The sequence below is a fragment of the Cervus elaphus genome, chromosome X, assembly GCF_910594005.1.
Source record: "Cervus elaphus chromosome X, mCerEla1.1, whole genome shotgun sequence".
NCBI lineage: Eukaryota > Metazoa > Chordata > Mammalia > Artiodactyla > Cervidae > Cervus > Cervus elaphus.
Genome location: NC_057848.1, coordinates 27056422 through 27078144, shown reverse-complemented (window position 1 = coordinate 27078144; position 21723 = coordinate 27056422). Strand labels below are relative to the sequence as shown.

The 21723-nt window shown below is 58.3% G+C and overlaps 2 protein-coding genes across 3 annotated transcripts; both read left to right on the top strand.

Moving 5' to 3' along the window:
• Window positions 1–4469: 4469 nt before the first annotated feature.
• On the top strand, window positions 4470–6563 carry LOC122689414 (collagen alpha-2(I) chain-like). Its single transcript, XM_043895814.1, has 3 exons — window positions 4470–4647; window positions 4697–5292; window positions 5406–6563. Exons 1-3 carry the CDS (start codon window positions 4470–4472, stop codon window positions 5469–5471), a joined length of 840 nt encoding a protein of 279 aa, XP_043751749.1. The 3' UTR covers window positions 5472–6563.
• PLXNA3 (plexin A3) lies at window positions 4672–21045 on the top strand. Of its 2 annotated transcripts, none has more exons than XM_043896522.1 (33): window positions 4672–4825; window positions 6576–7196; window positions 7561–8100; window positions 8703–8885; window positions 10717–10845; window positions 10916–11016; window positions 11300–11423; window positions 11508–11664; window positions 11742–11841; window positions 11998–12112; window positions 12230–12430; window positions 12604–12700; window positions 12832–13022; window positions 13102–13247; window positions 13337–13457; window positions 13561–13697; window positions 13785–13955; window positions 14332–14425; window positions 14518–14757; window positions 14836–14979; window positions 15059–15293; window positions 15380–15522; window positions 15666–15880; window positions 15986–16052; window positions 16146–16292; window positions 16391–16550; window positions 16649–16752; window positions 16953–17049; window positions 17276–17466; window positions 17771–17940; window positions 18466–18678; window positions 18887–19037; window positions 20009–21045. In XM_043896522.1, the coding sequence occupies exons 2-33, from the start codon at window positions 6603–6605 to the stop codon at window positions 20102–20104; spliced, it is 5574 nt and encodes a 1857-aa protein (XP_043752457.1). In that variant the 5' UTR covers window positions 4672–4825; window positions 6576–6602; the 3' UTR covers window positions 20105–21045. The 2 variants fall into 2 exon arrangements, with proteins under 2 accessions (XP_043752457.1, XP_043752456.1); XM_043896521.1 differs by having other exon boundaries at window positions 15624–15880.
• Window positions 21046–21723: the final 678 nt, after the last annotated feature.

Here is a 21723-nt window from a genome sequence, read left to right as displayed (position 1 = left end):
CCTTGGAATTTTCCAGGCCAGAATACTGGAGTGGGTAGCCTTTCCCTTCTCCAGGGGATCTTCCTGACCCAGGGATCAAACCCAGGTCTCCTGCACTGCAGGCAGATTCTTTACCAGCTGAGCCACAAGGGAAGCCCAAGAATACTGGATTGGCTAGCCTATCCCTTCTCCAGGGGATCTTCCCCACCCAGGAATTGAACTGGATCTCCTGCATTGCACGCAGATTCTTTACCAACTGAACTATCAGGGAAACCCATTGAGAAACTGGTAGTTACCACCTTAACCAAATGCTTAAAGTTAACATCACAGTAAAGGGACAAAACAATAACACTTGCCTCTTGATAAGAAGCACAGAGAGGGCCTGGTAAACCTCCCACCACATACAGCCTGAATCTTGCCCTGAGAAAACATCAGACATATGCAACCCGAGGATGGTCCACCAAATACCTGGCCTGCACTCTTCAAAAATGTCCATGTTCTGAAAGGCCAAGAAAAGCAGGAGTCTTCCAAATTAAAGGGGGCCAATGAGACTTGAGAATGAAATGCCGTGTGGGGTCCTAGACTGGATCCTGGATCGGAAAAAAACAAAACTATAAAGGACATCATGGGGACCATTGGTGAAATTTTAACAAGACCTTAGATAAAATAATATCATTATATCAACATTAACATTTCTGATGTTGAGAGTTATACTATGGTTATGTAAGAGGCTATAATTACTATAGTACAGTAATTATGCTGTGAGCGAGTGAGTGAAAGTCACTCAGTCGTGTCTGACTTTTTGCAACTCCATGGACTATACAGTCCATGGAATTCTCCAGGCCAGAATACTGGAGTGGGCAGCCTTTCCCTTCTCCAGCAGATCTTCCCAACCCAAGGATGGAACCCAGGTCTCCTGCATTGCAGACGGACTCTTTATGAGCTGAGCCTCCAGGGAAGCCAATTATGCTATAGTTATGAAACACAGAGGGTAGTATTTAGGGATTAAGGGGTAAGCTGTATGCAACTTAGATGTAGTTGAGAAAATATTTTCATTATAATTTGTTCAGAATATCAGCCTCATAGGTTTTTTTCTTCTTTTACTTATTTGTTTTTGGCTGTGCTGGGTCTTTGCTGCTGCACGGGCTTCTCATTGCAGTGGCTGTTCTCTTGTGGAGCACAGGCTCTAGGGTGTGTGGTTTTCAGTAGTTCCAGCTTCTGAGCTCTAGAGCACAGGGCCAATAGTTGTGGCACATGAGGCTAATTGCTCTGAGGTATGTGGGATCTTCCCGGACCAGGGATCAAACCTTTGTCTCCTGCATTGGCAGGTGGATTCTTTACCACTGAGCCACCAAGGAAGCCTGAGAAAATATTATTCTAATATATGAAATAAAAATATATGCACCCACAAGAGACAAAGAGAATGAGAAAGCAAATGAAACAAAATATGAACTCTTGGTGAATGTGAGTTAAGGGTACATGGGAGCTTTCTGTACATTTCTTATAGCTTTTCCGTAAGTCTGAAATACTTTCAAATTATAAAGTTAAAAAGAAAATGCCCACTTCTATCCAACATTTGACTGGAGAGTGTTCAGTTCAGTCACTCAGTCGTGTTCAACTCTTTGCAACCCCATGTACTGCAGCACGCCAGGCTTCCCTGTCCATCGCCAACTCCCAGAGCTTGCTCAAACTCATGGCCATTGAGTCAGTGATGCCATCCAACCATCGCATCCTCTGTCATCCCCTTCTCCTGCCTGCAATCTTTCCCAGCATCAGGGTCTTTTCCAATGAGTCAGTTCTTCGCATCAGGTGGTCAAAGTATTGGAACTTCAGCTTCCGCATCAGTCCTTCCAATGAATATTCAGGACTGATTTCCTTTAGGATGGACTGGTTTGATCTCCTTGCAGTCTGAGGGATTCTCAGGAGTCTTTTCCAACACCACAGTTCAAAAGCATCAATTCTTTGGCGCTCACCCTTCTTTATGGTCCAACTCACATATCTCTACATGACTACTGGATAAACCATACCTTTGACTATACGGACCTTTATTGGCAAAATAATGTCTCTACTTTTTAATATGCTGTCTAGGTTGGTCATAGCTTTTCTTCCAAGGAGTAAGCATCTTTTACTTTCATGTCTGCATTCACCATCTGCAGTGATTTTGGAGCCCAAGAAAATAAAGTCTGTCACTATATCCATTGTTTTCCCATCTATTTGCCATGAAGTGATGGGACCAGATGCCATGATCTTCGTTTTTTGTATGTTGAGTTTTAAGCCAGCTTTTCCACTCTCCTCTTTCACTTTCATAAGAGGCTGTTTAGTTTCTCTTCAATTTCTGCCATAAGGGTGGTTTCATCTGCATATCTGAGGGTGTAGCCAGGGCAGTATAGTCAGGCAGATTGGAAGAAGTAAAACTATCTCTATTCTCAGATGACATAATCTTGTATATGCAAAATCTTACTACATGTGCTGGAAAAAACAGTAGAGCTAATAAATGAGTTCAGCAAAGTTGCAGGAAGAAACATCATTACACAAAAATCAATTGTATTTCTATACCTGAGCAGTGAAAATTCTGTTTTACAATAGCATCATAAAGAATAAAATACTTAGGAATAAATTAATAATAGAAATAGCAAGACTTCCATATAAAATAGGTACTTCCATGTAAAATATTTTACCTATTTTACTTCCATGTAAAATATTTTACCTATTTTACTTCCATGTAAAATAGGGAGCCAACAGGAATTTGCTGTATGGCTCAGGAAACTCAAACAGGGGCTCTGTATCAACCTAGAGGGGTGGGATGGGGAGGGAGATGGGAGGGAGTTTCAAAAGGGAGGGGATATATGTATACCTATGGCTGATTCATGTTGAAGTTTGCCAGAAAACAACAAAATTCTGTAAAGCAATTATCCTTCAATAAAAAAATAAAAAGAAAAGGAAATTCACATAAACCATCAAAAAAAAAAAAAGAAATGCAAGACTTGTACATTGTAAACTAGACAATATCACTGAAAGAAAATAAAGCAAACCTGAATAAATGAAAACACATTTATTTAGTCAGGGTTCTCTGGAGTAACAGAACAGGATACACACACACACACACATACACACACAATTAATTTTAAGGAATTAGCTCATGCGATTGTGAGGACTGACAAGGTGGAAAGTCCAAAATTTACAGGGCAGGTTGACAGGCTGCAGATTCAAGCAGGACTTCTACATTACAGTCTGGAGGCAGAATATCTTTTTTCCATGGGAACCTCAGATTTTGCTTTTAAGGCCTTCAATCGAGTGGACAAGATTCACCCACATTATGGAGTGTAATTTAAAGTCAACCGGAAAAGAAAAAAAAAAATAAAGTCAACCAGTTGTTGATGTTCACCACACCTACGAAATTTCTCCAGAGCAACAGCTAGATGAGTGTTTGATTAAATAATTGCCAACTATAGCCTAGCCAAGTTGAAATTAATACACATGAATTCATCATCACAACATCCCAAATTCATGGATGGAAAAAATCTTGTTAAGATGTTGTGTGCCTGCATGCTAAGTCGCTTCAGTTGTGTCTGACTCTTTGAGACCCTATGGACTGTAGCCCACCAGTCCCTCTTGTCCCTCTGTTCATGGGACTCTCCAGGCAAGAACACTGGAGTGGGTTGCCATTTCCTCCTCCACAGGGGTCTACCCAACCCAGAGATCTAACTCACATCTCTTATGTCTCTTGCATTGGCAGGTGGGTTCTTTACCACTAGCACCATCTTGGAAGCCTTGTTAAGATGGCAACATTCTCTGAATTGATTTACAGATTGAATTTAATCCGTATCAAACTTCCACTGGCTTTTTTTTTTTTTTTTGCAGAAACTGAAAAGTCCATCCTAAAATTCACACGGGGTGAACTGATGGCTGGCTAAAGGGTACATAGAGATTTATTTTGGGGGTGATGAGAACGTTTTGGAATCAAACAGGAGTAATGGTTGCCCAACTTTGTGTGAATATATTAAATGTCATTGAATGTTACCCTTTACATGAGGGACTTACATGATAGATGAATTATAGGTCAATAAAGCTGTATAAAAAGAAAAGGAAAAAGGAACCAAGGGACTGAAAATCTCCAATTCAGGGCCACTGGGGACGGGGCCAGGTGGTAAAAGCCGACAGCCTCAGTCCTCGTGGATGTTATCAGACGCAGGCCCTCCGGATTAGTGGACCTTCTCCGGGAGAGTGTCCTGGGTCAGGACCGCGAGTCCCGAGCTGGTGTGTGCCTGTAGGATCCTGACCGGAGTGCGGGGTGGGCGGGGACGGGGCGGGGGGGTTGCTGCGAACCGGCAGCAGGTGGCCTTGGGCGCGCCTCCGAGCGCCCGGGAGGCGTCTGCGCGACCCCGAGGCCCGCGCGCACCCCTGGCCCGAAGGGGGTGTGGCGCGGGCGCGCGCGGGTCCCCAGGTGGCGGGAGGCGGCGGGCGGAGGGGCGCGCGCCCTGGACGCGGCCATGTCGCGAGTGGAGGGGAGGGTCGTATCGCTGCGGGGGGTAGGGGGGAACCCCAGCCGCTCGCCGGGGGCTGGAGCTGCGCCACTGGGCCTCTCCCGTGGCTCGGGGAGAGGCAGGCCACCCCCGGCTGCGAGCCCTGACGCTCGGCCCTCCCTGGGCACCCCTGCCCGGCGCGGTGGTACGGTCCGGATTTAAAAGGCCCCGGCGGCCGCGGGCTGGCCCCAAAGTGTGGGCGGCGGCGGCGGCGGCGCGGGCGCGCGGCGGCGGGGGCGCGCGAGCGGGGCGGTGTGGGGCTCGAGGGCGCGTCCACGTGGCCAACGGGCGGCCACCCGGAGCCGGCGGCGGCGGAGGGACAGGTAGGTGCCTGCCACCACCCCCCGCCCCCGCCGCCCGTGCGAGGCCAGCCTGCTCATCTGCCCCGGGGTCGGGCATCCCCGGGGGTCGCCTTGGCCTTCCAGGGGTCGGGCCCTGCCCCCGCCTTCTCCGGCGCCCGCCCGACTGGTCCTTCGTGCTCGGCGCCTCGGCGGCCAGCCCCCTACCCGTGGGGACCCTTTGTGGTGGAGAAGCAGCCCCGGCGCCTCCGTCCACTGGGGGGGTGGGCGGCGGGGCGGGGGCGGTATCCCTGGTTGGGGGCAGGGCAAACCGGGCCGGCAGAACCGTGCGGGGCATTGGGGAGCGGGTGCGGGAGCCCTGTCTCTGCCAGTGTCTGCCCGCATCCTCGGGCTCCGCAGGGCTGGCTCAGAGAGGCTCGGTTGGCCAGAGGCTCCCGCTTCCAGGCTGTGCTTTGGAGCGGGCATTTGGGCTCCACAGCGTGCCTCTCCAGGTATCCCTCCCGATCCGTCCCGTTCGCCTTCTTAGGCTTGTATTCCCGTGCGCTGCAGAGGAGGTGAGGGTGGCATGACGACCCCCGCTTCTCCGCCCTCCTTTCTTCTCCAGCTCTGGCATTCAGGGTCCAGGATGCGGACCTTGACAAAAGAGCCTGGGAGAGCCGAGCGGTCTTGAGCTGAAACTTAGCAGTTCCAAGCTGGGTCTGCTCCTGGTTCTGGCAAATGCAATCCCCCCCACCCCGTTTCTTCTGGGCTGCCTTGGTTTGGTTCCTCGCCACCCCCTCCAAGGTGGGGTAACTTGTGTCTCTCTTGGGGCTTGGGCACCGATAGGGGGGCCCTGAGCCCTGCCCTGTTGGCTGCCACGCCACGGCTCTGCTGTCTTGGCTGCCTGGAGCTGGGTGTGGCCTCGGGGTGAAGACCCAGCCAAGCCCGGTGCTGCTCCTGGGGTCCCCCGGTTTGTCTCGCCAGAGTCTCAGCCAACCCTGCCTCTCCCCTTCACCAGCTACCGTCTGGCTTTGGAGGGGGCTGCGTGCACCCCTGCCCTGGGCATCCATCTGGTTGTGCCTGGGCAGAGCCTGACGTCTGTCTGTCTCTGTGCATTGCTGCGGGGGCCGGCACCACTCGGCTTTTGTGTGGCAGCTTGTAGCCCAGATTGCAGGCTCCCGGTCAGCCGGCAGACAGAGGCCCTTGGGGCAAGGAGGCAGCTGGGGCGCGGAGGGTGGATTGGTGTCCCTGGGTGCTGTCTGGGCTCAGGCTTTGATGCCTCAGACCTCTGATGTCCTGACACCCCAACGTCCCATTTGCCATCGTTTTCTCACTCCCTTGTCTCCTCCCTGCCCCCCCTCCCCAACTAGGGTGAGAGGCAGCTCCGTGGCCTTGAGTGGCCCGCGGTTGGGTTGCGCCTGTGTGTGGCTGGCCACCCTCGGGCCTGGGATCTGCTGTTCGGCTTCTCCTTCCTGGAGGGCCTCCCACCCTGCCTCTCCCAGTATCTGGCGCCGTGGCCCGCTTGGGTGTGGCCCAGCTGAGGCGAGGCCTCCCGGCTGCTTGCCAGCAGTGGGTGGGGGGTGATTGATGGCCCCCAAGCCTGCCTGTGCTTGTGGCTCCCTTGTGCACCCTGGCAGACGCCCCTCCTTTCTCCCAGCTGGGGCTGCCATCTGGGGCCCTGGTGCGGTGGCAGGTGACCGGCCTCCACCCTCTGGGCCATGGTTCTGGGCCGGCCAGAGGCCCGAGGCCAGGCCGGGGGGTGGGCCTGTGACTGGCCCCTGCTGTCTCTCTCCAGGCCCACCCCCCAGGACAGCCACCAGCCATGCCCACCATCTTCATCCTGCTGTTCCTCCTGGCTGCCGGGCGGGCCCTGGGCAGCCGCAGGCCCTTCCCTGCTTTTTCAGTGACGGACACCTCGCTCACCCACCTGGCTGTGCACCGGGTGACCGGGGAGGTGTTTGTGGGCGCCGTGAACCACATCTTCAAGCTGGCGCCCAACCTGACTGAGCTGCGGGTCCATATCACGGGGCCTGTCGAAGACAATGCCCGCTGCTATCCGCCCCCCAGCATGCGCGTGTGTGCCCACCGCCTGGCGCCCGTGGACAACGTGAACAAGCTGCTGCTCATAGACTATGCGGCCCGCCGTTTGGTGGCCTGTGGCAGCATCTGGCAGGGTATCTGCCAGTTCCTGCGGCTGGACGACCTCTTCAAGCTGGGTGAGCCCCACCACCGCAAGGAGCACTACCTGTCAGGGGCCCAGGAGCCGGACTCAATGGCTGGCGTCATCGTGGAGCAGGGCCAGGGGCCCAGCAAACTGTTCATAGGCACGGCTGTGGATGGCAAGTCCGAGTACTTCCCCACCCTGAGCTCCCGAAAGCTCATCCGGGACGAGGACGGTGTGGATATGTTCAGTCTGGTGGGTGAGCCCCACCCCTGGCCGTCAGGCGTCCCCTGCCCTCCCCTCCCTTTGCCCCCCTCTGGAGAGCCAGGCCCTGTGCCCTCCTGCCTCCACTGCATCCTGCCTCTGCCCCCGGAAGAGACCGGTTGGTCCCAGATGGGACAAGCTGCTGAGGATGGCACGGCGGGCCGGGTCATGGCTTGCCCTCTGGAGTCTTTCTGGCATGGGGTCCTGTGCATGCATGGGTGGGGGGTTGTGACAGAAGCCCCTTAGGGACCCTGTTGTGGGGTTGAGGCCAGGGCGTGTGGCAGGGGCCATGGATGGGGAGGCCACGGGTGGACCCTGGCCTCATCTCAGGCTCTCTCCCCCACCTGTTCTGTAGGTGTACCAGGACGAGTTCGTCTCCTCGCAGATCAAGATCCCCTCGGACACGCTGTCCCTGTACCCAGCCTTTGACATCTACTACATCTATGGCTTTGTGAGCGCCTCCTTTGTGTACTTCCTGACGCTGCAGCTGGACACCCAGCAGACACTGCTGGACACAGCGGGCGAGAAGTTCTTCACGTCCAAGATTGTGCGCATGTGCTCAGGAGACTCCGAGTTCTACTCATACGTGGAGTTCCCCATCGGCTGCTCATGGCGCGGCGTGGAGTACCGCCTGGTGCAGAGCGCCCACCTGGCCAAACCCGGCCTGCTGCTGGCCCAGGCCCTGGGCGTGCCGGCTGACGAGGACGTACTCTTCACCGTCTTCTCTCAGGGCCAGAAGAACCGGGCCAGCCCACCGCGGCAGACCATCCTCTGCCTCTTTACCCTCAGCAACATCAATGCACACATCCGGCGTCGCATCCAGTCCTGCTACCGTGGGGAGGGCACGCTGGCGCTGCCCTGGCTGCTAAACAAGGAGCTGCCCTGCATCAACACTGTGAGCCCCTGCCCACCCCCCCCCCGCCCCTCTGCAAGGCCCTCTGCCCTTTCCCGGGTCTGCGGGGCCAGCCCTGGTGGTCACCTAGCAGCCAGTAGGCTGCTGGCCTGTCCCAGGCTCGACAGGCCCACTCACCTGGGAGATGCTCCTCTGGACCGTCTCGGGAGTGACAGCTTAGCCCAGAATCCCCCACCCCCTGTGATCCCCTCCCTTCCTTTGCAGATTCTCTTTCCTCGCCAGCCTGCCTCCCTGCCAGTCCTCTGGGTGGGCACACTCTGTTTGTGGACCACTCCCTTCCTCTTCCTGCCCCTCTGTCCCCAGCTGGCTCCTCCATCTCTATCTTGCGGGTGCCCCCTCACATTCTGCATCAGTGGCAGCCTCCCAGGCCTTGCTGTCTACTCCCCACTCCTGCCTGCTCTCCTTCCTCCAGCTCCTTTCTCATCCCCCCATTTCCTGTGGGGTCCTGGGACTAATGGTTGGTTGGTCTTGGCTAGCAAGGAGTGAGTTCTGGGTCCTCTTCCCTGCCACAATGTGGGATCTCGCAGCCGACGTCCAGTGGGTGCCCATGAGCTGACCTGTGTGCACCCCTCCTATTTCACCAGCCCATGCAGATAAATGGAAACTTCTGTGGGTTGGTGTTGAACCAGCCACTGGGTGGCCTACACGTGATTGAGGGGCTGCCCCTGCTAGCTGACAGTACCGATGGCATGACCAGCGTGGCCGCCTACACCTACCAGCAGCACTCTGTGGTCTTCATTGGCACTCGCGGTGGCAGTCTCAAGAAGGTGGGCACCAGTCTGTGGGCATCAGGGCAGGCTGAGATGCAGAATGAGGGGTGGGGATAAGACTGTGCAGGCAAGCCCTGTGCGCCCCTGTGCCACCCACGCTCACTGGTGCCACTGCCTGTTGTGGCCTGAACCACTGGCTTCCTGTGGCTGACCCAAGCCTCTGTCCTTATCTCTGGGCTTCCCTGCCAGGAGAGCAGGAGCCATCATTGCTGGGTCCTCCTTGAATGAAAAAGGAAAGGAAAGTTAGTTGCACAGTTGGGTCCGACTCTGCAATTCCACAGACTGTAGCCCACTAGGTCCTCTGTCCATGGAATTCTCCAGACAAGAGTACTAGAGTGGGTTTCCGTTCCCTTCTCCAGGGATCTTCCTGACCCAGGGATTGAACCCGGGTCTCCTGCACTGCAGGCAGATTCTTTACCAACCAAGCTACTAGGGAAGCCTCCTTGAATGAATGAAGGAACAAATGTGAACCGGACTGCCTTTGCCATCTTGTCCCCTGATAGGCCCAGGGGTTGCTTCTGTTTTGGGGCCGGGAGCTCTGAGGTTTTCTAAAGGGACAAGGAGCCAGACCAACTACCAGCTTCTCCTCGTGCTTACCTGGGAGATGTGGGCCATTCCTAGGGAGGTCTGGAGTGTCCAGGGAACTCTTGGGGGCCTGGTCTACTCCCCTCCAGGTCCTTTTTGTTACATTTCTCACAGCTTTATTGGGGTATAACTCCTGTGTCACACTTCTACCCTCATATAAAGCATCTCTGTGATTTTGGTACATTTGCAGAGTTACACTGGCATGAACACTACTTCGTTCCAGGGTATTGCCATCATCCCAAAAACCCCTTCCCCTATAAATCTCATCTTTTCCCCGTGCCCAAACTCTACAGTCACAGTTCAGTCACTCAATCATGTCTGATTCTTTGCGACCCCATGGACTGTAGCATGCCAGGCCTCCCTGTCCATCACCAACTCCTAGAGTTTACTGAAACTCATGTTCATTGAATTGGTGATGCCATCCAACCATCTCATTCTCTGTTGTCACCTTCTCCTCCCACCTTCAATCTTTCCCAGCATCAGGGTTTTTTCCAGTGAGTCAGTTCTCTGCATCAGGTGGCCAAAGGATTAGAGTTTCAGCTTCAGTATTAGTCCTCCTAATGAATATTCAGGACTGATTTCCTTTAGGATGGACTGGTTTGATCTCTTTTCAATCCAAGGGACTCTCAAGAGTCTTCTCCAACACCACATCTCGAAAGCATTAATTCTTTGGCTCTCAGCTTTCCTTATGGTCCAACTCTCACATCCGTACATGACTACTGGGAAAACCATAGCTTTGACTAGTCGGACCTTTGTTGGCAAAGTAACCTCTCTGCTTTTTAATATGCTGTCTAGGTTGGCCATAGCTTTTCTTCCAAGGAGCAAGCATCTTTTAATTTCATGGCTGCAGTCACCATCTGCAGTGATTTTAGAGCCTAAGAAAATAAAGTCTGTCACTGTTTCCATTGTTTCCCCATCTATTTGCCATGAAGCGATGGGACCAGGTGCCATGATATTTGTTTTTTGAATATTGAGGTCTAAGCCAGCCTTTTCACTCTCCTCTTTCACTTTCATCAAGAGGTTCTTTAGTTCTTTGCTTTCTGCCATAAGTGTGGTCATCTCTGTGCCCTGTGAGCCTTTTTGGACTGGCTGTGACACCCCCAAGAGCCTCTAGGGGGCAGCCTTGGTGTCATCCTTCCCCGTCTGTCTATGATGGGACAAGGCTGGGCCCCTGGCTGCTGAAGAGCCTGCCCGGGTATGTGGGCTGCTGCTGTGACATCAGGTGGCTGGTCTTGTGGCCCAGGTGCGGGTTGACAGCTCTCAGGAGGCTCACCTGTACGAGACGGTGCCTGTGGTGGATGGCAGCCCCATACTTCGTGACCTGCTCTTCAGCCCTGACCACCAGCACATCTACCTGCTGAGTGAGAAGCAGGTGGGCCCGGGGCAGGTGGCGGGGTGGGCCGGGGGCAGGGCACGGCACGTGCTAACTCAGCTGTGCCCAGGTGAGCCAGCTCCCGGTGGAGACCTGTGAGCAATACCTGAGCTGCGCAGCCTGCCTGGGCTCGGGGGACCCGCACTGTGGCTGGTGCGTGCTGCAGCACAGGTGAGGACCTGCCCAGCTCTGCCCGTAGCTGGGGGCCATGGTGCCCACCCTCTCCCATGTGCCCACCCCAACAGCTGTGGACTCGTAGCCTCCCTCTCCCTCCTGTCCAACTTTCTCCCGCTAATGAGCAGAACCTCTGGCCCGAGTGACATCTCTCAGGCCCTCGGAGATGAAGCCGAGGCATGTGGTTGCCTGGCACCATAGGCTGGGCCGGCTGCCCCCTCGTCACCCCTTCCTGGCCCCCAGGGCAGCTGTGGGATGGGCCTGGCCTGACCCCACACAGGTGCTGCCGCCAAGGGGCCTGTCCAGGCGCCATGGCCCCGTATGGCTTCGCCGAGGCGCTCAGCAAGTGTGTCCAGGTGCACGTCTGGCCCAACAATGTGTCAGTGACATCGCCCGGGGTGCAGGTGAGGGGCATGGTGGGGATGTGGCAGGAGCGTGGTGCCCACATGCTGCAGTGGACCCTGCTCCAAGCCCTTGGCTTCCTGCAGCTGACCGTGGCCATGAGCAACGTGCCAGACCTCAGTGCGGGCGTGAGCTGTGCCTTTGAGGAAGTGACCCAGAGTGAGGCCGTCCTGCTGCCCTCTGGGGAGTTACGCTGCCCCTCACCTTCCCTCCAGGAGCTCCGGGCTCTCACCCGGGGGCATGGTCAGTGGCCGGGGCTGTGGGGGGTGGGGGGTGCTGTCTGTCCATGGCTCACACAGGGTGCCGTGGGCTCGCTGCAGGGGCCACCCACACTGTGCGGCTGCAGCTGCTCTCCAAGGAGACTGGCGTGAGGTTTGCTGGGGCTGACTTCGTCTTCTACAACTGCAGCGTCCTCCAGTCGTGAGTAGTAGCTGGCCTGCCCCCTGGTCCCCGCGTCTCTGTGGCTCGCTGTGACGTGGGTGCCTTTTTCCTTTGGCTTCCCGTGTGGCCCACGCAAGGGACAGTGAAGGTCCCAGCTTGGTCTCCTCTGTGATTTCTGAAGCCTCTCCCCTCCAGGTGCATGTCCTGCGTCAGCAGCCCTTACCCCTGCCAGTGGTGTAAGTACCGCCACGTGTGTACCAGCCAGCCCCACGACTGCTCCTTCCAGGAGGGCAGGGTGCACAGCCCTGAGGTGAGGCGGGCACTGCACGCGAGGGGGCCAGGCTCCCTGCAGGCTGGCCCCTGGCTTTGCCACCCTCCATCTTGGGGTTTTCTCAGAGCCTCCTCAATGCGGGGGTTTTCCCCTCAGGGCTGCCCTGCGATCCTGCCCAGCGGGGACCTCCTGATCCCGGTAGGCGTTGTGCAGCCCCTCACCCTGCGGGCCAAGAACCTGCCGCAGCCTCAGTCAGGGCAGAAGAACTACGAGTGTGTGGTCCGCGTGCAGGGCCGGCAGCAGCGGGTCCCTGCTGTACGCTTCAACAGCAGCAGCGTGCAGTGCCAGAATGCCTCGGTGAGGCCCACCCCACCTGTCTCGGGGGTTCGGGCTGTGCCCAGCAGACTCTTCAGGAAGCCTCAGCTCATCCTGGCAGAGGACCTTCTGAGTCTCCTCCTGGGGATTCCTGAGTAGGGTGGGGGGGTGGCCTGCGCACCTTCATGAGGGTCACACGGGTCCTTCTCCCCCAGTATTCCTATGAAGGTGATGAGTACGGTGACACTGAGCTGGACTTCTCCGTGGTCTGGGACGGCGATTTCCCCATCGACAAGCCTGTTACCTTCCGAGGTGAGCAGCGGGATGGGCTGAGGACCTCACTTCCTGGGGCAGCATAGGCACAAGCTGGGGCCGGGGTCCCGCAGGGGGACCCTTCATCAGGGCCGGTAACTGCTCCCCAGCGATGCCCTCTGTGCCCACAGCCCTCTTGTACAAGTGCTGGGCGCAGCGGCCCAGCTGTGGCCTCTGCCTCAAGGCTGACCCCCGCTTCAACTGTGGCTGGTGCATCTCGGAGCACAGGTGCCAGCTGCGGGCCCACTGCCCAGCCCCCAAGACCAACTGGATGCACCCGAACCAGAAGGGCGCTCGCTGCAGCCACCCTCGCATTGCCCAGGTCGGTCTCCCCTCCACCCACTGCCCTCTGGGCACCCGCCAACTCAGCTTACCCTTCCGCCTCCCATCCTGCTCCACAGATCCACCCAGTCATGGGGCCCAAGGAAGGGGGCACCTGGATCACCATCGTGGGTGAGAACCTGGGCCTCACCTCCCGAGAGGTGGGCCTGCGGGTGGCTGGCGTGCGCTGCAACTCCATCCCTGCCGAGTACATCAGTGCTGAGAGGTGAGTGCAGCCCAGCTGGTGGACACCAGGCCTCATCCCCCACTGGGGGCTGGCCTCTGGGGCCTGACCTTCCCTGACCCCACCCCCAGGATCGTCTGTGAGATGGAAGAGTCACTGGTACCCAGCCCTCCACCGGGGCCCGTGGAGCTCTGTGTCGGCGACTGTTCAGCTGACTTCCGCACGCAGTCTGAGCAGCTCTACACCTTTGTGGTGGGTGGGGTGCATACCTGTTTCCTCTCCCATCGCTTCCTGGGGGTAGTGTGCAGCCTGGCCCCCACTGCCTTGCCCTGCCCCTTAGGATCTCTTCTCCTAGACGCCTACTTTCGACCGTGTGAGTCCCAGTCGGGGCCCGGCCTCCGGGGGCACGCGGCTCACCATCTCTGGAAGGGCTCTGGATGCCGGCAGCAGGGTCATGGTGACCGTGAGAGATGGCGAGTGCCAGTTCATCAGGTGGGTTGTTTGGGAGCTGGGGCCTCAGGCCGGCAGATGGCAGGCAGCCCTGGGCCACCCTCTCCAAGTCCCCACTTGCTGATGCAGGAGGGATGCTGAAGTCATCGTGTGCATCTCGCCTGTCTCCACCCTGGGCCCGAGCCAGGCCCCCATTACACTGGCCATTGACCGTGCCAATATTTCCAGTCCTGGTGTTGTCTACACTTACACTCAGGACCCCACCGTCACGCGCCTCGAGCCCACATGGAGCATCATCAAGTAAGAGGGGAGGCTGGGGACCAGGTCTCTGAGCGCCAGTCGTAAAATTCCACCCTCTCTGAGCCTGAGCCCTCCTCAGCAGAGGGGAGCCTGGTTCCTCCATGACCACATGGCAGTTGGCACCCATTGGGTGACCCAGGGTTAGGGAGGCTCCAGGGCCACTGGGTTGGGAAGATCCCCTGGAGAAGGGAAAGGCTGCCCACTCCAGTATTCTAGCCTGGAGAATTCCATGGACTATATAGTCTGTTGGGTCACAAAGAGTCGGACACGACTGAGTGACTTTCACTTCACTTCCACTTCCAATGGGGAAAGTAGAGAGAGGGCCACATTCGGGGCAGTTGGGAGGAGCCCTGAAGTCCCTCACTCCTGTCCCTAGTGGAAGCACTGCCATCACCGTGAGTGGGACCCACTTGCTGACGGTCCAGGAGCCCCGGGTCCGGGCCAAGTACCGAGGCATCGAGACCACCAACGTGAGTGCCAGCTGCGCCCCCACCCCCATCCCACCCTGCCACCCTGCCTGCTGTGGCCTCAAGTGCTGGACTGCTTGCCTTTGTCCCCACAGACATGCCACGTGATCAATGACACTGCCATGCTGTGTAAAGCCCCTGGCATCTTCCTGGGGCAGCCCCAGCCGCAGGCCCAGGGCGAGCACCCGGATGAGTTTGGTTTCCTGCTGGACCACGTGCAGACCGCCCGCTCCCTCAACCGGTCCTCCTTCACCTACTACCCCGACCCCAGCTTTGAGCCTCTCGGTCCCTCTGGGGTGCTGGACATCAAACCGGGCTCCCACGTAGTGCTAAAGGTGCTGCTGGGGCAGGAGCAAAGGGCAGGAGGGCCAGGGTAGGGGGGAGCCCTGGCTGACTGGGGTGTCCATGTGCAGGGCAAGAATCTGATCCCCGCAGCAGCTGGCAACTCCCGCCTCAACTACACGGTGCTGATAGGGGGCCAGCCATGCGCGCTGACAGTCTCCGACACACAACTCCTCTGCGACTCCCCCAGCCAGACAGGCCGGCAGCCCGTCATGGTGGGTACAGGGCAGGGAGGCCACCAGGGCAGCCTGGGGCAGGCCTGGGGCTCGCCTCACCATGCGCCCGTCCCCGCAGGTGTTGGTGGGCGGTCTGGAGTTCTGGCTGGGCACCCTGCACATCACAGCCGAGCGGGCGCTGACCCTGCCGGCCATGGTGGGGCTGGCAGTAGGGGGCAGCCTCCTGCTGCTGGCCATCACTGCTGTACTGGTTGCCTACAAACGTAAGACTCAGGATGCCGACCGCACACTCAAGCGGCTCCAGCTCCAGATGGACAACTTGGAGTCCCGGGTGGCCCTGGAGTGCAAGGAAGGTGCCTGTGTGTAGGTGGGGTGCGGGGCAGGCCGCAGGGGCTCCCCACTCCTGCCCTGCTCACTCTGCCCCACCGGCCCTCCCCAGCCTTTGCTGAGCTGCAGACAGACATCAATGAGTTGACGAACCACATGGATGGCGTGCAGATCCCTTTCCTGGACTACCGGACCTACGCTGTGCGGGTGCTCTTCCCGGGGATCGAGGCCCACCCAGTGCTTAAGGAGCTGGATGTGAGTTCCACCCCGTCCCATACACTCCCCTGGCATTGTCTGCCCTTGCCCTGTCATCTGCAGGGTCACCTCTGCTCTCTGAGACGCCCTGTTGCCTCCAGACCCCCCCCCATGTTGAGAAGGCCCTGCGTCTCTTCGGGCAGCTGCTGCACAGCCGCGCCTTCGTGCTCACCTTCATCCACACCCTGGAGGCCCAGAGCAGCTTCTCCATGCGTGACCGGGGCACTGTGGCTTCCCTTACCATGGTGGCCCTGCAGAGCCGCCTCGACTACGCCACGGGTCTGCTTAAGCAGCTGCTGGCGGACCTCATCGAGAAGAACCTTGAGAGCAAGAACCACCCGAAGCTGCTTCTGCGCAGGTACTGGGTTCCACCCCCCAGCCCCCAGGCCAGCCCTGTCCTGGCCAGGCCCCACCCCTTGGGAGGCCCTTTCAGGCCAGGACCCCAGCACCCCTTTCTCTCCAGGACTGAGTCAGTGGCTGAGAAGATGCTCACCAACTGGTTCACCTTTTTGCTGCATAAGTTTCTGAAGGTGCACATGCTCACAGGGCAGGTGGTGGGGGCGGTAGGGTGGGGAAGCTGCTGGCCTGCCAGCAGTCAGCTGTATGCCTGGCCCTGCCTCCAGGAGTGCGCGGGGGAGCCGCTCTTCCTTCTGTACTGCGCCATCAAGCAGCAGATGGAGAAGGGCCCCATCGACGCCATCACGGGCGAGGCGCGGTACTCACTGAGCGAGGACAAGCTGATCCGGCAGCAGATCGACTATAAGACGCTGGTGTGTGGGGTTGGGGGGGGGTGGTCAGGTGGACAGGGTGTCAGGTCTGCGGGGAAGCCTCACCCAGGACTCACCCTGTGGCCCCCCCACCCTCTCAGACCCTGCACTGTGTGTGCCCGGAGAGCGAGGGCGGTGCTCAGGTGCCCGTGAAGGTGCTCAACTGTGACAGTATCACCCAGGCCAAAGACAAGCTGCTTGATGCTGTGTACAAGGGCATCCCTTACTCCCAGCGCCCCAAAGCTGAGGACATGGACCTAGGTGAGGCCCCTGCCTTCTCCTCCTAGCCGCCCCCTGCACCTCCTGGTACCATGGCTGGTGTTCATGATCCCCCCCACTGAGCTGTCTGTGGCCCACAGAGTGGCGCCAGGGCCGCATGGCCCGTGTCATCCTCCAGGACGAGGACGTCACCACCAAGATTGAGTGTGACTGGAAGAGGGTCAACTCGCTGGCCCACTACCAGGTGAGGAGCTGGAGGGCCGGCCACCCATGACCAGTGCTCCTGTGGGGCCGCAACCCCGTGCTAGCCCCTCCCCTCCATCGCCCCCACAACATAGGTCCTCCTCTGGGAGGTGTGGGAGCTGCCCCACATACCCCCACAGAGTTGGCCTCTTGGCTTCTCAGCCTCCTGCATTGCCCCCTTTCTGTCACTGGTATCTGCAGGTGACAGACGGTTCCTTGGTGGCGTTGGTGCCCAAACAAGTGTCAGCCTATAACATGGCCAACTCCTTCACCTTCACCCGTTCCCTCAGCCGCTATGGTAAGTATCCTCGGTGTGGTGGCATCTGCTGGCCTCGTGCCCTTCCAGGCTGTGTCGGCCATGGTGGGGAACCCTTGCTCTGGGCAGGCAGCCTTCCTGGACCCTGCCCTCAGGAGGTCTGGGCTCTTTAGAGCCTAGAAGTGCGGGGCTCCTGGGATAGAGGGGGTGAGAGCCATGGTGATGGCTGGCCCACTGGCCTAAGGGGGCACACCATCCCCTGCCCCAGAGAGCTTGCTTCGCACGGCCAGCAGCCCTGACAGCCTCCGCTCTCGGGCGCCCATGATCACCCCGGACCAGGAGACAGGAACCAAGCTGTGGCACTTAGTGAAGAACCATGACCACGCCGACCACCGAGAGGGTGACCGTGGCAGCAAGATGGTCTCAGAGATCTACCTGACGCGGCTGCTAGCCACCAAGGTGCGCCTGCCCTGTGCCATCCTGGCCTTAGTGCGGGTCCCTTCTGTCCTGGACTTGGCGCTCAGGCTGGCCCCGGCTGCCTGGGGAAGGGGCCACTGGATTGTTCCAATGCCAAGGGGCTGTCTTAAGGCCTTGGCTATGGGAACTACCACCCTGAGGTCAAGGCCAAGTCTATCTGAGGGGTGTTGTTAGCCGGGCAGAGAAGTCCTACTCGCTGTCAGGCCTCTCCATCCCCATCTGTCCTGCTGTGGGAACATTTCCCCCTGGCTCCCTGTCAGCTGGTGCCCTTGCTGTGCCCCTGCAGGGTACACTGCAGAAGTTCGTGGACGACCTCTTTGAAACCGTGTTCAGCACAGCACACCGGGGCTCAGCCCTGCCACTGGCCATTAAGTACATGTTTGACTTCCTGGACGAGCAGGCCGACCAGCGGCAGATCAGCGATCCCGATGTGCGCCACACCTGGAAGAGCAACTGGTACCACTGTGCACTGGCCCTCCAGGCCAGGGCTGGGTGGGAAGAGGAGGCTTGGCTGGTACTTGGGGACCTTGGTCAGGGTGACAGTGGGGGCTGGGGGCTGGACTGCTCATCCCAGCAGGGGAGGATAGTGGCCTGGCATCGATGGTGCCACCAAGTAGGGAGAGCAAGGGTCTGTCACTCTGCCAGGGGTTTGGGCGGCTGGGATGCAGATAGTGCTGCCCGCACTCAGAGGTGCCCTTGACTGACTGGGCCTGGCTGCTCACCTGGTGATACCACTGGCACAGTGCAGAGATGCTGGAAGCCTGGTCCAGGGGGTGAATGTGTGTGTGTGTGTGGGGAACATTGAGATCACCAAGGCCAGAATGCCATTTCCTCTTACTTCTCACTGCTTGAAGTCAGGCCGAAAATTAAAGGCCGCTCTCAGTGTGTCATCTTGCCGCCTGTGGGCCTGTGGAGGTGAGCAGACAGGAGGGTGTGGCACAGGGAAACTGGGGAGCTGTGGGCCTTTGTCCCTCCGTCTAGCCTGCCCCTGCGCTTCTGGGTGAACGTGATCAAGAACCCGCAGTTCGTGTTCGACATCCACAAGAGCAGCATCACGGACGCCTGCTTGTCGGTGGTGGCCCAGACCTTCATGGACTCCTGCTCCACGTCGGAGCACCGCCTGGGCAAGGACTCGCCCTCCAACAAGTTGCTCTATGCCAAGGACATCCCCAACTACAAGAGCTGGGTGGAGAGGTGGGCCCCAGTGTGTGTGGGTGGGGGGCCTGGACACCCACAGGACAGAGCTACTGGGTGAGAGGGTAGAAGCTGGCCCTGCCCAGGCTGGCTCATATTAATGAAGGGCCAGCTTCAGGAAGGAGTCCCAGAGGCTGGCCTGGCAGCCAGGACAAGGGCTTTGACTTTTGCAGCAGATGCCAGCATGACTTCTTCGGGATCCCATTAGGTACTACCGGGATATAGCCAAGATGGCATCCATCAGTGACCAGGACATGGATGCGTATCTGGTGGAGCAGTCCCGTCTCCATGCAAGTGACTTCAATGTCCTGAGTGCACTCAGTGAGCTCTATTTCTACGTCACCAAGTACCGTCAGGAGGTGCGTGCCACCCCCGCAGGCCCCTCGAGTTTGAGAGTGCAACCAGTGGCAAAAGCAGGGGCATGATGGGAGTCAGGGGTACCAGCTCTTGGATTACTCACAATTCCTCCCACAAACAAGCCCTCAGGATGGCAAACGTGACACTCTCTGTAGATGTGGGGAGGTGAGGGCCCCAGGAGAGAAGCTACTGGCTGAAGCACCAAGTTCTGGTTGGGAGAAATTAAAGGGCCAGGAACACAGTGGGGGCCAGAGGTGGGCAGGGTCAGGCCACCTGCCTGATTTGTGCCTGGAACCTTAGTAGACAGGGAAGCCAGAGGGTGGGCTTCAGGACTCGGCTCCTGGTTGGAGATGAGAACCGGTGAACCTCAGCTGGACACGGGCCTGAGAGCCCTGAGCCTGGAGGAGCTCACCAAGGGGTTCCCCGGGCAGCTAGATGGACCATGGCCCAGGCACTGAGCCCTGGGGTCCTGGGACACTCTGACACGGCAGAGCAGAAGGGGAGCTGGCTGTGGAGTCTGAGGAGGGTCGGGAGGGACACTCCCCCCCAAGTGACACACGGGCCCGGATCACATGCGTGAGGACCCCCCGCCAGTTGTTAGGAGGAGTAATGGGCTATCGGGTGCTGCCCATGGTCAATGGAGATGAGGCCCGAGAAGGCCTGCTGCTTTGGATGGGAGAGGTCTAGGGTGGGATTGGGGGTCTGCAGGGGACGGGAAAGGGAAGCCTTGAGTCCACATCACCCCTGGACAGGGCTGCATCCTGGCCGTGGAGAGGAGGGACGAGAGTTGTGCGGTTGGAGGATTTGGGGTCAAAGAGGGGCTGTTCGAAGGCCACGTGCCCAGGGTCCTGGCCAGCAGGGAAGGACACCCTGAGGCCTGAGGGAGGGGAAAGCTTGCCCCGAGGAGCAGGGGGCTTGGCTGGGAGGAACGGCCTGCTGCCCCTGAGAGCCCAGCTCGGGGCCTTTTTCACAGGTTCTCAGCGCCCTGGACCGAGATGCCTCTTGTCGGAAACACAAGCTGCGCCAGAAGCTGGAGCAGATCATTGGCCTCGTGTCCAGCAACAGCTAAGGGCGGCCGACCCGGAGAGAAGGGCGCATCTCAGTCCTGAGACAGTCTCCCGTCCAGGGGGCGTCTCGGGCCTGGGTCCCGGGCTGAGCCCCAGATCAGGTGGCACCGGGCCAAGACACCCCCAGCACAGCCCGGGGCCCTTCATTAGTGCCTTGCTTTGGGCCCTGCATGGGGAGGGGGTGACCGGACCAAGCCCCCCACCACAGCAGCAGCAATACCCCCACCCTCCCCCTGCCCTCCTGCCCAGTCTGGTGATCACCCCTTGCTATTTATGCCCCAACCACCTATTTATTTAATTTATCTCCACTCACCTCTCCATCTGTAAATAAGCATTCCCCCTTACCTGCCCCCCCTGCCCCAGATGTCCCAACCTCACTCACATCCTCTCCTTGAGTCCTCCTGGCTCCCCTTGAGACAGGGTCAGCCTTGGCCTCACCTCTGGCCCTGCCCCTTCCCCTGGCTGCCCCCGCCCATCTCCAGAAGAGGACCTGGACACCAGCAGCACTTGGGATGGGCAAGGCACCAAAGGTGCCCTCAGACTATGGCACTGCAGCTGACACACAAGCCCGTCCAGACTTCTTGGGCTGGGCCTGGGCCTCCTCCCAGGCCATGTTCTCTGAGGCCTGGAGAGCTTGAATCAGCTCCTGCCAGGGCCAGACTTGGGCCTGGGGGCACCAGACTCTGCTCCCCTGGGCCCTGCTGCCAAACTCTGTCTGTGGGGTCTGCACGCCCCCCGGACCACTCACCCTCCGCTGCCCTGCCCTGCGCACACGCTGAGGGGCAGAGGTGGCAGTGCCTTATTCCTTTGTTCTTCTGCCTCCTCGGAGGAACCCGGCCCTGGTCCATGCTCCTACAAACCCGATTTGCCCCCCTTTTCTTTTCTGCATGAGATTTTCTTTGACCCTGTCATTTTTTTTCCTAATTAAATGTTGGGAAACGGAGTTGGCATGTGGCTTTGTTCTCGGGGCAGGTGGAAGCAGGTGGGGAGACTGTCAGACTCTGCTTGAGCTGGATGCCATCTACGGGAGGAAAAGTGACTCCTTGTGGGGTTTCTGAGGATCTGAGGTGGTCCAGGGCGGCCATGTCCAATCAATCAACGAGGCCGGGTGGTTCCACCTTTAAGACATGTTCAGAAGCTGCTCCCTTCTCCCCACCTCCACTGCCCCTGAGTGGTCCAAGCTGCCCTTGTCTCTTGCCTGGATGCCAGTCTCCCCATTTCTGCCCTGGCTGCCCTCAGCCTCTTCTCACCATGAGAGGCACCGGGACCCTGTTAATAAACATGGTGGCCCTTGTCCCCACTCTGTTCAAAATGGTCCAGGGCTTCATGGCCACCAAACACCTTTATGTCTGCCAACTCTTTCCTGTCCCGAGTGCATTGCAGTCATTGTGCCCCTGTGCAGTGCTGTGCTGTGCTGAGTCCCTCAATTGTGTCTGACCCTTTTCGACTCCATGGACTCCCACCAGGCTCCTCTGTCCATGGGATTCCCCAGGCAAGAATTATGGAGTGGGTTGCCATTTCCTCCTCCAGGGGATCTTCTGGACCAGGGATCAAACCCTCATCTCTTGCACCTCCCACACTGGCAGGTGGATTCTTTACTACTACACCACCTGGGAAGCCC

Coding starts and splice junctions, on each gene's coding strand:
- LOC122689414 (XM_043895814.1), top strand. CDS start 4,470: ATGTCGCGAGTGGAGGGGAGGGTCGTATCGCTGCGGGGGGTAGGGGGG. Junction 4,648..4,696: donor CACCCCTGCCCGGCGCGGTG/GTACGGTCCGGA, acceptor CTGGCCCCAAAG/TGTGGGCGGCGGCGGCGGCG. Junction 5,293..5,405: donor TCCACAGCGTGCCTCTCCAG/GTATCCCTCCCG, acceptor TTTCTTCTCCAG/CTCTGGCATTCAGGGTCCAG.
- PLXNA3 (XM_043896521.1), top strand. CDS start 6,603: ATGCCCACCATCTTCATCCTGCTGTTCCTCCTGGCTGCCGGGCGGGCC. Junction 8,101..8,702: donor AGCTGCCCTGCATCAACACT/GTGAGCCCCTGC, acceptor CTATTTCACCAG/CCCATGCAGATAAATGGAAA. Junction 12,701..12,831: donor CAAGCCTGTTACCTTCCGAG/GTGAGCAGCGGG, acceptor CTGTGCCCACAG/CCCTCTTGTACAAGTGCTGG.